Below are 16,212 nucleotides of genomic sequence, written 5' to 3' on the forward strand. Positions count from 1 at the left end.
CAGGTACTTAGTGAAAATCCTTGTGATTTCCGTGTGAGCAATTAATCCACGAACTAAAGGCCATCTAACAGATATAGTGGCCATATGGAGCCTGCTGGCCATCATAATTTCCACCCTCTCTGCTCAAGCCTGTTTCTCCTTGGAACAGAGTCTGTAGCTGATGTTTGAGTATCTAGGGAGACACTAGTGTGGCTGCCTCCTCTGCGTTCTGAACATTAGTATGATACTACAGACAAACTTTCAAGGTCAAATTGATTATTCTCCGGCTTAGCAAAGCAGGAGCTCCCTAATTATGTCAGAAGGCAGGATTATCTCTGATCATTTGAGCTAGGACTCTGGATAAAACATCAAAAGCAATATTTAAATAACACACAGTCACGAATCAAGGATTCATTGCATTTTCTCTTACTGTAAAAGCAAATTAGGGTGGGCCATTTTGCTCCATTAGTGAGGGTATTCCAGGACATTTTAATTCATGTGTAATGTAACCCCATCCTGGATTATGAAATGTCCTGGGAAGGAGGGAAGCTCTCCTAGGTGTCACGGAGGTTCATGCTCATACAGGCCCTGCAGAAGTCCAGGCAAGTTCTTGGCCCAAATGCTCCAGGATTAGGAGCTGGCACACCCAGGGCTGGGTAGGAGCCGCTCGGCTCAGAGGAGCCAACCACACGTGTGTGTCTTCCCAACTCTGTGTCTAGTGACTTCACATTGGTTGCTTGAAACTGGCCATAATGGGAGTATTTATACCACGGAAACTCGCAAGTGTGACAAATGAAGGCATTTCTTTCTTGGAGAACTGGTTGTTCAACACTCGTCAGATTTTTCCTGGGTGTTCCTTGTAGCTGGAAGGTCTCCCTCTTCTTTTTTTTTCTCCCTTGAAACCTGAGACCACATTGTGTTCCCCTTGGAGATAATATTACTATCTTGCTTGCTACTCTGGAAATATAAAGCAGAAAATGTTACTTCTTAAAATATTTTCTGGTTTCTATCTTCTCAAGAATTATTGCCTTTAAAAATAAAGTTGTTTTCAAAGACTTTAGGAGTTTTTAATCATCAAGAGTTTGTTCATGTCTCCATCTCGAGACATTTGAGTCCGTCTGAGTAATTCGTAGCAGCGCTGAAGAGGCTTGTCCTCCCCGCTGAGCATTTTCTGTTTCAAAGTGAAGGGCACACAGGTAAAACCAGCCATACTGATGTCTAGGACAGTGGTTTCTCTGAGGACCTTATTCCTACCCTCCAACATTGAGTTTTGTCCTTTTTTTTTTTTTTTTTTTTTGAGTTTTTCAACTAGATTACTTGCTCCATTCTTACACTTTTAATTGTGTTTTACAAGTACGTATTTACATACCAACCACTCCTATTGTGCTCCGTGTTCCTAAACAGGAGGGGGCTTGTCTTACTAATTGTTGCCTATCTTGGCCACCAATACATAATAGGCACTCAATAAATGCTACTTACATCAGAGCATGAATTTCAGAATATGATTAATTAGCATGTAAAGAGCAGTCTTTGTAACTCCTTCTGATCCAAGCAAGGAAAATTTGGAGAACTTTGTCCTTTAGCATGTACATTAATTCGGCAGTTAGATTTTAAAGAAAGATGCATATGACACTTTTTTTTGCTGAGGGCGGGGAGGTGCTCTCTTTAACACAATCATTTCCTTGACTTTAACACCAATTTTTGCTAGGTCTATTTCTCTCCTTCTGAAACTTTTCAAAGCAAGAAACTTTAGCAGTGAAAAACAATTTAACAAGATAGACATTTAGTTCAATAGAAGAATTTTCCTGGTGTGAAAAAATAAATTACAAAAAGGACTTTGCCTCTGAAATATAATTAATAAAAACCTTCCGGTATGATGACAAATCCGACATCTTGTCTAATATCTGGCAGAGAAGAAAGTGTCGAGAGCTGCACGGTTAGAATAAAATGTTCCACTTCACAGCACGGCCAGGCAGGATCTAATCATTATTTCTGAGCAAGAAAAGGTCATAGTTGGTTGTTAAACTCACACAACAGGCCTGGATATGTAACTATGGACCATCAGTGGGCTTTCCATTCAGGTTTTCCTGATTTCACAGGTAAATATTTTCAGGAATGTGGGTGATTGTGGAATGACACTCAAAATGGGTATTTTTGCTTTAAAAAAAAAAAAAACTTCAAGTTTAATTGATAAAATTATAAGCTATTTAAAGAGTACACATGGTGATCTGACACATGTATACATTGGGAAGGATTCCCCTCATCTAGTCAGTTAATATGTCCACCATCTCAACAATTTATCCCTTCCTTTTGTGTGTGTGTCTGTGTGTGAAAACATCTGAGTTCCACCCTCACAGCAGACCTGCACCACTACCATCAAGCAAAGTCACCTCCGACCTTACTCATCTTGTGTCTGAAAGGTGGTATCCTTTTGCCAGTCTCTCTGTTTTCCCCACATTCAAGCCTCTCTCAACTACTTTTTGACTCTCTGATTCTATGGGTTTGATTCCGTTTTTTTTTGTTTTGTTTTTAAGCGTCCAATATATGTGGCGTGTGTGTGTGTTTGTGTGTGTTAGCCACTTGGTCGTGTCCAATTCTTTGCTACCCCATGGACTATAGCCCACCAGGCTCCTCTGTCCATGGAATTCTCCAGACAAGAATACTGGAGTGGGTTGCCATTATGCTAAGTAAACTAAGCCAGACAGAGAAAGACATGTGCATGGTGTATGTGATATACCTTGTATGGTATGTTTTTCTGTCTGACTTATTTTCACTTGGCATAATGCCCTCACTGAAGCCTCAGGGCTTCCCAGGTGGCACTGGTGGTAAAGAACCCAGCTGCCAACGCGGGAGACATAAGAGATGCGGGTTCGATCCCTGGGTCAGGAAGGTCCCTTGCAGAAGGAAATGGCAATCCAATCCAGTGTTCTTGCTTGGAGAATCCCATGGACAGAGGAGCCTGGCAGGTTACAAAGAGTCGGACACGACTGAAGCAACTTAGCATAGAAATGCCCTCAGGTTCCATCCATGTTGTCGAAAATGTCAGGATTTCTTTGTTTCTCATGACAGAATAATAGCCATGAGTAAATTATAAATATTTATATAACGGTATTAAATATGCAACTTTCCTTCCGTTATATAAGTTATTCGTGGGTGGTAGGAGGCTGAAAATGGTTCCCAGGTTCTAATTCTCAGAACATGTGACCGTTACCTGGATTTCTCAGGCGAGCCTGATGTAATCACAACTGTCCTTATAAAAGGTATGTGGGAGGAGTTGGAAACAGAAGGCAATATGCTGATGGAAAAAGAGAGAGGCAGAAAGAGATGAGATGGTGCTACGCTCCCAGCTCTGAAGGTGGAGGGAGAGGCCATGAGCTAAAGGATATGCACGGCCCATGAGAGCTAGAGGCAGAAAGGACACAGGATCCTGCTGAAGGGACGCAGCCTGTGGACCCGTGTTAGATTTCTGATGCCCAGAACTGTACAATAAAAAAGTATGTTTAAGCCCCAAAGACAGCTTCCCCGTGGTGGCTCAGCGGTAAACACTCTGACTGCCATTGCAGGAGACATGGGTTTGATCCCTGGGTTAGGAAGATCCCCTGGAGAAGGGAATGGCAACCCACTCCAGTATTCTTGCCTGGGAAATCCCATGGGCAGAGAAGCCTGATGGTCTACAGTCTGTGGGGGGGTCCCTAGAGTTGGACAGGACTTAGTGACTAAACCATAAGAAACTAAGATGGTAGTAATTTGTTACAGCTGCAATATGTAACTAATCCATGGGCCTAGTCTTATTTTGGGCTCACCTGAGAGCCTAAGACAAAGGACTAGGTACAGGTAGCTTCCTTCAGCAGGAAGCAGGCGTGAGTGGCAGGGGAGGGATGCAGGGAAGGAGAGAGAGCCAGTGTATCGAGGATCATTGATGTCACTGCTGCGGACCGTGAGGTCTCAGCCCACCGGCCCCTCTGGGTGGCGCACAAGTGCCTCTCAGAGGACTGGGTCTGGAATGAGGCAGGTTGGGGCATCTAACCAGCTGCACTTTCCAGCATCGAGGCCGACACTGGAGGTTGTCCTGGGAACCTTCCCTCCTGTGACTTTCCCAGCTCCGCTTGATCTCACTGTAACCTGAAGCAGAGCAGCAAGCCCCCGGGCAGAATTTGAAAAGGTTGCGGGTACTCTGCAGGGCAAGGCCTTGCTCTTGGGAACTGTAGTGACTGGGATCGGAGGCTGGCCACGGTGATGGATTCAGGTCCTGATCTATTGAGCTGTCTCCTCGAATCCCAGACCTCTTCCTTTAGAAAGCCTCCTTTGTTATCTCCATGGAATTAGGGTTTTGTGTGTAGCCCAAAAAAGTCTTTCAGTCCTGGCAATGGCAGATATTTCATATTTGCTCCACTGAATTTCCTAGGGCTGTTAAGGCTCACCCGAGATTATCTCACACTAAGACTCCTTTATCAACTTAGGAGCTGTAGGTCTTAATTGATGTTTGGCTGCACTAATTTTATTACCAAAATTTCATAAATAGACACATATACCATCGATTCTAGGGCAGGTACAGCCTCTAGTTTCTACTAAGAGCCAACAAACCAAGTCTTCCTAATTTTGCATCAAGTAACATTTTTACAAAACACTATATTTTGTTTTAAAAATTTCCAACTGTCTAATTGATTGATCCTGGAATCTTAAGAGTGAAAAAGTAATTCCATTCAGACAAAAACTGTGACTTCATTGAGTGAATTACTTCTGGCTCAGTTTTAGCCAGACTCAAGGACACGTACCTGGTGAATTCAGTCCTATTTTAGATGGCAAAATACTTTCAAATAATCTTGAAAACAGTACAGAGCTCGTTATCCCTGGGAAATTGCTCCCTGTCTCTTCAACTGGCATGCCCTAGTGCATTTACCAAATCCCTGCATGGAACACTCTTTCTTATACTTTGCACTTGAAAAATGTCAATCTTGTTTCCAATATGGCCTTATTTGTGACATGGTCCCATTTCCTATTCTCATCTAAAGAGCATGTTTTTCCTTATTCTGTATTTTCATAATACTTATACATATTTCTTTATATTAATAAAAATAATAACAATAGGTGGCACATTGCACCTGTTATGTGGAGTAGGAAATGGCAAACCACTTCAATATTCTTACCTGGAAAATTCCTTGGACAGAGAAGCCTGGCAAACTACAGTCCAAGGGGCTGCAAAGAGTCGGACATGACTGAGCACAGCACAGCACAGCACCTATTATAATCCTGTCCCTCTCTTCAACCTTTTGATTTATGTTAACTCATCAAACCCCCTAGTGACTGTATGCATGGGTGGTGGTATACTCATTTAGAGAAAACAGAGAGGCTGTTCAAGGTTAAGTAACTTGCCAGAAGTCAGAGAAATGGCCACATAGGCAGAATTCAGGCTCAGATTAGTTTTGGCTTGTTGTCCCACGTTTTTCCAGATATACACAGCTTCCCTTTTAATAATTTGAGGAAAAGATACTGAGTAGCATTTAATTAGAAATGAGGTCTAGAATGCTAGTTTCAAATTGTATATGAGGCAATAGCAGGACTTGCCAAACTGGAAGCATTGTCCCCTTTTATCTTCCCAAGAATCACAAAATCATTGCTCAGCATCTTACATTAATGGCCAAGAAGGTGGCAGGTGTTCTGGGTCTGGAGGCTGTAAAGCAGCAGGAATATTTCAAGGAGGTCGGACTCAGGGAGGATGAAGATAGCATGAACTGACACTCACAGTGAACACATCACTATATGCATGTGAGTGTGCACATGTGCGCGTGCCTGTGTGTGTGTGAGTGTGCACATGTGTGTGTGTGTGTGTGTCTTTGAAGCACTTCTTTTCTCTGTGCTATTCCTGTAGGCAGTGTGCCTTTATAAACCTTTCCAGGACTCAGGGTTTTTGGTCCCTGGCAGGATAAAGAATCAGTCAAATACATTGCTGTAACACTTTTTATACCCTGCAAGTCAGAGATAGTGGCCTTTCTTCCCTGCCAATCTAAGCCCCTCCAAACTGATTCCAGTAGAGCAACTTTGACAAGAGTAAACCAGAGGTGTTTTGTGGCGAGGATAAAGTAACTGTCCGTCTACCCTAATAGCAAAAAGCGAGCGTGTCAGTGAAAGGAAAACAACAAGGGGCCAGGAGACACTAGCGGGTTCACTTGGAAAATAGCATTTAGAAGCTGACTTAAGAGAGGATGAGATCTGAGGTTGTTCACAGCCTGCTGAGATAATTATTTGTGGCAGTAAGTTTCTCTCCTTTTATTTATGGCCACTTTTGAATACAGTTGTGTTAAGCTTTTCTTCAGTTCTGCTGTTTCTCCCTGGCCTCTGGGACAGTCCATGATGCTATGCAGAGAAAACCCTCTGCCCTGCGCCCCCAGGTCTAGTGTGTCGTCAGCCAAGTGTTGCTGTAACAAACAACCCGGAATCTTGGAGCCCACACTTGCATGTGGGGTTTCCTTGCTGGGCAGCTCTCCCAGGTGCTCGTCCTCTACACAGTGACCGATTCCCGGGTCCTTCCTGCTGGATGATTCCGCCACCCTGGGAGTCCTTCCTTCCAGTTGTCCCAGGTGGGTAAGAGAGGGCATCTCAGGGGCCAGGACTAGTGGCGAAAATCCTTCCACCCTCCTTTTGTGGTCAGTGCTTCGTCACGTGACCAAAACCACTGCAGTGGTGCCAGGAGCACATAGCTGTGGGTCCCATGATGAAAAATAACTGCAGAGTCATAACAAGGAGAGTTCTTTGCTTGGAAAGCCTATTTCCTGAGTCTAGAGTGGGGGTTGCAAACTCCAATGCCTAGAGGCCAGACAAAGGTGTGAGTTCGGAGCAGAGGCAGAGGGAGTGCTGCAGGCAAGGGCCGCTCAGAGCGGAGTGCTCGATATAACATGATAATTTAGCTTCTATGACAGACCGCTCTGGCTGAACTAACCACATCTGCTGGCCTGATCCATCCCATCTGCTGCCAGTTGGCAACCTGCAGTCTAGGGCGGGAAAAAAAAATCATTTTTCTGGAAGCAAAGTCTAAAGTTGGCTATGCTCTTGAATCAGCACCTGTCAGGACAAACATAAACTCTTTCTTTTTGAAAGAGAAGGCTCTGAACAGCAGCACCAAAATGGAAGCTCAAAAGAGAGGCAGGCATCGAGAGTGTGTTGTCAGAATTCGCTATTCATGCGTAAGCTTAGGGCAGTGGCTCTTGCCATAGAGGACAGGGCCCCGAGCTGTCATTTTCAAGGATGGTCAGTTCAGTTCAGTTCAGTCACTCAGTCATGTCCAACTCTTTGTGACCCCATGAACCGCAGCACGCTAGGCCTCCCTGTCCATCACCAACTCCCGGAGTCCACCCAAACCCATGTCTTTTGAGTCAGTGATGCCATCCAGCCATCTCATCCTCTGTCGTCCCCTTCTCCTCCTGCCTCCAATCCCTCCCAGCATCAGGGTCTTTTCCAATGAGTCAAGGATGCTCGATGTCCTGCAAAAGCAGCACAGCTCAGCCCACAATGGGCCCTGTGTTCTCGCTGGGCAGCTGACCCCGACTGCACATTCCCTCTTGCTCTCCTATCTGAGTCAGGTCCCTGCTGTTTCCCTCTGATATTTCCGAGCACAGTCTATCCATTGAACAACTTTACAGCAGCAGTGAAGTAGTATTTTGATGATATTTGTCAGTGTCTCATCCTGGGGAATATCGGTGAATCATATGTATTGGTCTAAACATGATGTAGAGAAATGATAATAATAATAATAATGATAGAAAGCATTTATTGAGCAACTACTGTGTGCCCAGTACCATGGAAGTCTCTTTATAATAATTAACTCACTTAATCTTCATAGTAGCCTGTAAGATACTGTCCTCCTTTTCTGTCTGAGGAAACTGAGACACACAGGGTTATAACTGGTAGCTGGCTGCTGGTAAACTGGAATTGCACAGAACCAGTGAGGTTCTGCCAGTGTTTGTAGTCTGTCTAAGCATAAATCTGCTTTCATAAGCAGGCTAATAGTAATGTTCACATAATAGAAATCCTTTGGTTATCATAAAAGGTGATCATTGCTGAGCTTTCAAAGGTGTATCGGTTGCCTGTTGTTTCTGAGGTGCCAGCTAATGCATAAATGAACAGAGGAGCCATACAGGAAGACCATTACTGCCCGGACATCACAAATGCATTTGGAATGTTGCTCATAGCATGTGTTCTGGAAATGTTAAAGTGCGTATGGGGAAAAACATGTCCAGATAGCCTATTTAAAATAGTGACACCTGATGATATTGGAGAAGGGGCTGCCTACTTACGGAGTACTGTCCAAGTTGGTGTTGTTCAGTCGCTCTGTTGTGTCTGACTCTTTGTGACCCTATGGACTGCAGCACGCCAAGCTTCCCTGTCCATCACCATCTCACAGAGATTGCTCAAACTATGTCCCTTGAGTCAGTGATGCCATCCAACCATCTTATCCTCTGCTGTCCCCTTCTCCTCCTGCCTCCATCTTTCCCAGCATCAGGGTCTTTTCTAACGAGTCAGATCTTCACATCAGGTGGCCAAAGTATTGGAGCTTCAGCATCAGTTCTTCCAATGAATATTCAGGATTGATTCCCTTTAGGATGGACTGGTTGGATCTCCTTGTAGTCCAAGGGATGCTCTAGAGTCTTCTCCAGCACCACAGTTCAAAAGCATTAATTCTTCAGCACTCAGCCTTCTTTATGGTCCAACTCTCACAGCCATGCATGACTATTGGAAAAACCATAGCTTTGACTATACGGACCTTTGTTGGCAAAGTAATATCTCTGCTTTTTAATGTCTGAGTACTCATCTTAAACCACTGAGGGATATTCCACCACCAAACTCAATGCTATTGAAATTGAAGACATGTAAGTTGACAGCCAAATACTATTTACAGCCAAATCTGCTAAAAATTCAAGTGAAGTGTAGTGAAGTAAAAGTCGCTCAGTCATGTCCAACTCTTTGTGACCTCATGGACTATACAATCCATGGAATTCTCCAGGCCAGAACACTGGAGTGGGTAGCCTTTCCCTCAAGGGGCAATAGCAGTAGCTACCACATTCTAACACTACTGCCCAGTCAGATGTTCAACTTTTGCAGAGCATTAAATGTCTGGATTCTTTTGAAAATGTGGTCTTGTCATTTCAGAGATCTGTTACATGAAACCCAGAGAGGCATAAAGGAATTCACGTGAAAGCAAAGTATGTGTTAGTTAAAAAGATTCCTCTGGCTCCTTTATATTTACCCAGCTAATTCAGACCCATCTTTGAGATCAAAGCAAAAATGTTCCTTCTGTGGGTTTGCTTTCTTTGATTCCTCTAAATGATGTTAGACTCCCTGGCTCCCAGCTTGTCCATGCTCCTGAAGAGACCCGTGATTTCCTTGCACATTAGATTTTAATTTTAGTTAATTAATTAATGATTTGCTAATGCCTCTCACCTTTTCTAGTCTATAATAACAGCACTCTTGACTGCTTATCCTATGCTGCTGCTGCTGCTAAGTCGCTTCAGTCGTGTCCGACTCTGTGTGACCCCATAGACAGCCTCCTACCAGGCTCCTCTGTACCTGGGATTCTCCAGGCAAGAACACTGGAGTGGGTTGCCATTTTCTTCTCCAATGCATGCAAGTGAAAAGTGAAAGTGAAGTAGCTCAGTTGTGTCCGACTCTTCGCGACCCCACGGACTGCAGCCCACCAGGCTCCTCCATCCATGGGATTTTCCAGGCAAGAGTACTGGCGTGGGATGCCATCACCTCCTCTGGCTTATCCTATGCAGCACTATTCTAATTGCTTTATATGCATCATTCATTCCATTGGACCCACAAGGCCATTGTCATTGCACATCTGATTTTTTCATTTTCACCTACATGAGAAAAATGAGGCCAGAGTGATGGGAAAAAAATGCCAAGTTGCACAGTCAGTAAAGGGCAAAGCCAAGAATGAACCAAGTCAAATGACTCTGGAGTTCATGCTTTTAACAACTGTGTTACGGGGCTTCTCTCTAAGCTCCAGGACAACACCTAGCCAAGTGCTCACTGAATCCCAGGAGTTTAATAATTGTTTGGGAGCAAGTGAATGGATGGACACACGAGGAGGAAGTGAGTGAATTATTTGACTGGTCTAACCCTGCTAAGTCACTCTTGCCTAGGAGAGTGGTGTGTGTTCATATTGCCAAGCACTTAACCTGAAGTTTGACTGCTGGATGGAGTGATCCAAGAATTTGCAAAAACAAAACTGAGCCTCTGAGAGTTCTCACACCACTCCCACCCTCCCTGAGGGCCTGCAGTTGGAAATGGCTTATTTTCCCTTTGTGGTTCCAGAGGAATCCTGAATAGAACCCGCCAAGAAGCCAGGACAGAGACTGAGCCACCGACAGATAAACAGCAGGAATGCCACTCACCTGCACTTTCAGTCAGTCCTGGATGCTTAGCTCAGCATCTCTGGAGAGATGTCATCTACCTTAGCTTCTCTGGGATGACTTGTTTCCTGGTCTGAGATTTGAGAGAAGAATTAGCTGATTAAAAGGCTAATACATAATTGTAGGCACACGGTGCCTGGGGAAGACCCTCGACCATTTGATGTTTAACTGAATTAACGTTCGCCAGTTATAGATTTTCTGCTTGTAAAATTGCCAGCAAATGATTCTGAGTCCTGAATCTGCATTTTCTGTGTGCACCACTTGGGATGTCAGTGTTACAATTGTCTCAGAAGGGACCTACCCAGACCCTGCTCTCAAGGCAACAGAAAGATTTACATGCAGAAGTGCTCAGATATGGGACTACAGCATTCTTCCCCCTTTGATTTTTAGAAGGGTGATGTCGGTCAGGGTGGTCACTCTCCCATTTCAATTCCTCTGATGTTTCTCAGGCCAGCCACACTGTGAACCCTGGGAGATTGATTCTTGCTCTCGTTCGTTGGGTTCAGTGCATTTCAGAGAGCTGATATTTAGAGAGAGGCCCTGGTTCTACAGCTTCCAACCTTTCGCATACTCCTTTGAGTTCGCTGGTGGGGACAATAATGAGTTTTCAACAGCCTGTGTACAGTGGTTAAGAGTTTCCATCGTGGTATCAAAGTTTAGTTTCCCAAGAAGCAAACACTGAGTCAAAGACTTGAGTGCAAGCAGTCTTATTTGGAGGGTGACGTCAGAAAAATAGCAACAAGGGATGAGAAAATGAGCCAACGAGAAGACATCTGATGCACGATGAGCTATCAAGCCAGATACCAGCATGGACAATTGGCACTCAGGTCCAAGTGGGAGACAGAACGGTTGCCTCTCAACTCTCTCACCTGAGGGTGAACACGCAGCAGTTCTCATGGCTGTGGTGATGGTTTGGGGATGTGAGTTTCTAAACACTGCCTGCTGGCACCAGACTCAGATAAAGCAGCATCCCACAGGTTTCAGAGAAATATCCCAGACAAAGGCTTGCCTGAAGGGTGGGAGCAGAGCTCTGTCAAAATCGGAGGACACTTAAACCTGGATTCAGATCCTGGCTCCACCCATCCTAGCTGTGTGATTTGAAGCAACTGTTAACCTCTAGAATGTTGGAGGGCTTCCCTGGTGGCTCAGATGGTAAAGAACCCACCTGCAGAGCAGGAGTTCAAATCAGATCAGTCGCTCAGTTGTGTCCGACTCTTTGCGACCCCATGAATCGCAGCACGCCAGGCCTCCCTGTCCATCACCAACTCCTGGAGTTCGCCCAGACTCACGTCCATCGAGTCAGTGATGCCATCCAGCCATCTCATCCTCTGTCGTCCCCTTCTCCTCCTGCCCCCAATCCCTCCCAGCATCAGAGTCTTTTCCAATGAGTCAACTCTTCGCATCAGGTGGCCAAAGTAACCCGGGTTCAATCCCTGGATTGGGTAGATCCCCTGGAGAGGAGAATGACTACCTACTTGTATTTTTGCCTGGAGAATTCCATGGACAGAGGAGCCTGGTGTGCTACAGTCCATGGGGTTGCAAAGAGTCAGACATGACTGAGCACACACACACAGAATGTTGGGCCTCTTGTCGGTAAAAAGTGTTTTATAACATGCCAAGGACATCACAGTGCTGCTGTGGAGACGAGTTGTCACTTAACTTTTATATTCCAAATCATATAACCTGAATTTTTTACTTCTGCGTGAAATGCCCTAAGAATTTGCAAAGACAAAGCGGAGACTTCAGAAGCAATTTTAACATTTTAATTGCCTAATAGCGAAACTAACTAAAGTAAAAAGAAAGGGGTGAAAATAATTTTAATAGTGACTCTATTTAATCCAATCTGTAAAATAGCATATTGGCATGTAATCTATATACAAATCATTAATTATACATTTTACTTTATTTTTGTTTTCTGCATTTAGTCCTCAAAATTCCACCTGTACTTTCCGCTGACACTTTCAGCACGGCTGCGTTCCAGGTGCTCAGAATCCGTGGGTGGCTCGTGGCCACCATGTTGCATTGGGAAGGTCGAGGGCCCTTGAATTCTTGTTAGAAGTAACTTCCAGTGAAATAGCTCTGCTTTCCTCCTCTTCATCGGTGATAAGGATCCTTTGCATCTATGAAAGTGAAGTTGGTTTTCGCTCAGGCATCATACGAAATTGACAGTTTCTGTAATGAAATTTCACACATGGAAAACCATGGCGAGATTCTAAGCAGGTGTAAAAATCTGACGAAGTTATTTCTTTAACTGCAACTTAATGGAAACTGCAACAGCTGTTCCCATTTGTGTGTTTTCCAAGTCTCATTGCCAAAATGAATGGTTGGCAGCCACAGGAGAAGTATCAACTTACCTCTTCATTTGAGAAATGAAATTAAAACCTCAGCTCATTTCTAAAAGTCACAGATTTGGTAAAAAGTTAGCAGGGCAAACATATAAGCTGCGTTAAAATATTGATGGCTTTGGTTTTCTCAGGTGCTGCTGCTAACATCTGCAGAAGATTTGGACTGCACTCCTGGATTTCAGCAGAAAGTGTTCCATATCGATCAGCCAGCTGAATTCATTGAGGACCAGGCGATTTTAAACTGTAAGCGACGTCACTCGATGGTGATTTTGGCCTATTCACTGATGTTTAAGAATGTCCCTCAGTATACAGTATTCCCTAAGCTAAGAGTTTTCTGATCATTTTTCTTATGTCACTGTTTGACCCAGGGTGGAAAGTCTTGAATTAGGGCTTTATCAGCTTAGAGGTGAATCGAGTGGTGTGTGTCTCTTTGTCACATTTGATCACCAGTGAGCATTTCCTGACTGCTCCCAGGAAAGGGGACCACTAGCCCCCACCATGAGTATTGACCTATGCGAAGGAAATGAAATGGAATGCCCCGTTTTCTTTGGGAAGATCCTGAGAACAGACCATTGCCTTTCTGTGGATTGCTGTTCTACCTGGATTTCTCATACATAGAGCTGGATAAAAATAACATCCAGAGCAGAAGGTTAGCTCTAGGAATTTTTAGGCATAGGAATTTAAACTCTTAAGACTAATAAGATGGTTTTCTGAAAGATTCAAAACCTCTACTGGCTATTTTGTGGATTAAGTTCAAATCCCCCCAAATTCCAATTGATTTCCTTAAAATATGCTACCCTCAGATCTGTGGTTATAATATCTTCCTCTTTTTAATGCCAATATTATATTGTTTTATCTTTACGAGGGCATGGAGTGCATTGCTAGATGCAAAACAAGCATGGTTTTGTTTTAGCACAATGAATTTAAAATTGATGGTAGACAACCATTTAATTGCAGGCTCTTGAGCATCATTCTTTAAGATTTGGAAGTGAAGGATATAAAAACGGTGGTTTAGTTTGGTCAGATGCTCTGTGACCCCTTTAGGGAAGATAACCGTACACTTGCCCTGTGGCCCCAGGTTTGCCTTCCAGGCTGACTGTGTTCCTCACTCCTGCGCTGTGTGGCGAGCATGTTTAAACGAAAGGGGAAGAACATTCAGCCAGCTCAGCTGGACTGTTCTGTGAGGCTGGAACACATTTTAAGGGTTGAAAGGAACACGGTAATGAAGATGCAGTGTTGAGGATCAAGGGAGCCCTGCACGGTGAAGCCCATGTGTGTCTTGATGCAATTACGCCAGTGAAATCATTTTAGTAATTAGGGTCTATAAAGCCAAGGTGCAGGACCGGCGCAGTGAGTGAATTCCAACATGTGGTTTCACTGTTAATCTGATCCCTGATGTACTCCTGGGTCGGGCCATCAGGAACTCTCCTTTGTGTTTTGATTCTTCTATTTATCAGAATCAATATATTTTAAATGGAACTTGGCTTCGGAGAACCATTTTTTCTGGCTCTCCTCTCCTCTTGTCTGCTTCATCTCCCTCTCTTCTCTCTCTCCTTTCTCTTTTTTTTCCAAGTAATTATCCCAAATGGCATCTATATTAACATGTGTGGAAATGTGAAGCCACCCTGAGTATGGGAATTAATAGAGTTGGTATGCAAAGCAGCCCATAACCGTGATTGCTTCTGTAATCTTCACGACACCAAACAGCTTTTAATTTACCTCTGAGAAGCTGGAGACAATCATACTTTGGGGGATCTTTTTAATTTAAACTAGACCATCCTGTACATTCCAATATTACAGTTTTGTGTGTGTCTGTGTAGGTTTTTTATATTTTTTTTAATCCTCTAGGTAATTTAGTGGGTTATGGTTGTTGATTCTATGTAAGCTAGTAAAAGTGAAACGGAACTGGGTTGATTATCAATGATAGCACATTCAGTAAAAGTCGGTGATATGAGGATATTTAAAAATTTATATGTGATTTTGTGAGTGAATTGTTGGATCAGCAAAATCTGGCCAGCCCCCTCCCCTGTCAATGAAACTGTGGGCCTATATGTATTACTAGGGGAAAATGGACCAAGAACAGATGTGGGCTGCTACTTTTCAGTCTATCTCAAAACAGTGAGCATAGGTTGTCATAGATACTGTGAATAAAGTTAATTGTGCCTAAATGAAGAAGAAAGTTTCCACGGAGCTGAGAATGCCTACTGACTACTGTTTGGGAAAATCTGGATTTCCAGAAGTAATAACAATGTATTTTGCTCTGTTCAACATGCAGGAGGAAGTAAAAAGTCCAAAACTTTGAACAGACCTTTTCCCCAAGCAACCAACATTTTACATCTCCCTCCTTCCCTTCTGATTCTTAGTTCCTTCATGCATTTCTCTGTAGTCCAACACAAGACCTTTTCTCTCTCTGAAAAATGCGATTAGCCAAAAAGCCAGTGAGTGGTGCATTCTCTCAGAATGAAGACCATATGGTCACAAGGCTAACATCTGGAGGAAAACTGGGAAGAATCAAACAGAATCAGTGGTTTAAGCATACTTAGGTGTGTGAGGTCACTGCCAAGATCCTGGAAATGGTTAGGGATCATTCAGTAACGTGTAAATATAAGCTGATGATCTAGGTAAAAACAGGGGTTACAAGAAACCAGGTTAGTAACATGACCTTGAACCCCTCCTATGACGCTGACACTTGCAATTTCTCTTTTGGTCTTTGTAATATTTTACAAGAGCTTTGGCTTCCAATCATCGTGGATTTTTGTCTTGCAGGAAGTATAGAATACAGCATAATCAATCAATTGATGCCCACACTTTTCACCATTCTATAAACTTGTCTGAAAGTGTTGTCTCTTTGCCTGGCAGACATAGAATATCTGCTCACACCCCAGACTTAGATTCAACCAATTCTGTGTTCAGTGTTCAGCACCTTCTAGTAAATGTTTATTCTGTCCACGACTTCCTGCTGTCTTTGTTCAGACAGTAATATTTCCTTTTATCTTTTTTCATCTTTCTCCTCAATTCTCAATGACTTATCTTTTTCTGTTTTAACTGTTACTAATGGTCACCTCCGCTCCTTTTATTTCCATAATATTTTATTCACTGCTCACTCCGATACGTCTTTCCTTCAGTTGTTCTAAAGCCTTTTATTTTCCTCACATCCAAATAACTCTTTATTCTGCTCTCCTTTCCAGTAACTAGACTTGCTTTCGTCTTTAAAGGGCCATTTTTCAACAAGCTTCTAGGATCAAAACGTGGCATCCCACTATTTCTTCTAATGTAACCAAGGGAGCTTTATCACTGTATCTTTCACAGTGTGATGCAAAGCCCCCAACTCAGCAGCACTTGGCTTCATCTAGTTTTGAAAGGTGAGCTGGGAAGATGTGGTGATTCTCATTTTCTGTGAGAAGTGCAAGAAGAAAGAGGAAGACAGTTTAAAAGGCAGAAACTCAGAATGGAGACATCCGCTCATGATCTTTGGA

The 16,212-nt window shown here is 43.5% G+C and overlaps 1 protein-coding gene and 1 long non-coding RNA gene across 4 annotated transcripts in view; one reads left to right on the forward strand and one right to left on the reverse strand.

The window, feature by feature from the left end:
* The window catches only part of CDH13 (cadherin 13), a 1,017,465-nt gene that overhangs the window by 198,121 nt on the left and 803,132 nt on the right, over positions 1 to 16,212 (forward strand). The window contains exons 1-2 of one of the 2 annotated variants that reach the window (XM_055551339.1): positions 11,519 to 11,543; positions 12,868 to 12,979. In XM_055551339.1, the coding sequence (XP_055407314.1) occupies positions 11,541 to 11,543; positions 12,868 to 12,979 (115 nt within the window). In that variant the 5' untranslated portion in view covers positions 11,519 to 11,540. Of the gene's footprint in view, positions 1 to 11,518; positions 11,544 to 12,867; positions 12,980 to 16,212 lie in introns of those variants that run through there. The other variant, XM_055551337.1, reaches the window with a different exon arrangement.
* LOC129630827 (uncharacterized) lies at positions 833 to 11,377 on the reverse strand. Of its 2 annotated transcripts, none has more exons than XR_008703764.1 (3): positions 11,261 to 11,377; positions 10,374 to 10,464; positions 833 to 936 (listed from the first exon to the last, which is right to left on the reverse strand). It is a non-coding gene; the product is annotated as an uncharacterized LOC129630827 (long non-coding RNA). The 2 variants fall into 2 exon arrangements; XR_008703765.1 differs by lacking the exon at positions 833 to 936 and adding an exon at positions 8,569 to 8,703.

The sequence above is a fragment of the Bubalus kerabau genome, chromosome 17 (assembly GCF_029407905.1).
Source record: "Bubalus kerabau isolate K-KA32 ecotype Philippines breed swamp buffalo chromosome 17, PCC_UOA_SB_1v2, whole genome shotgun sequence".
Classification (NCBI taxonomy): Eukaryota; Metazoa; Chordata; class Mammalia; order Artiodactyla; family Bovidae; genus Bubalus; species Bubalus kerabau.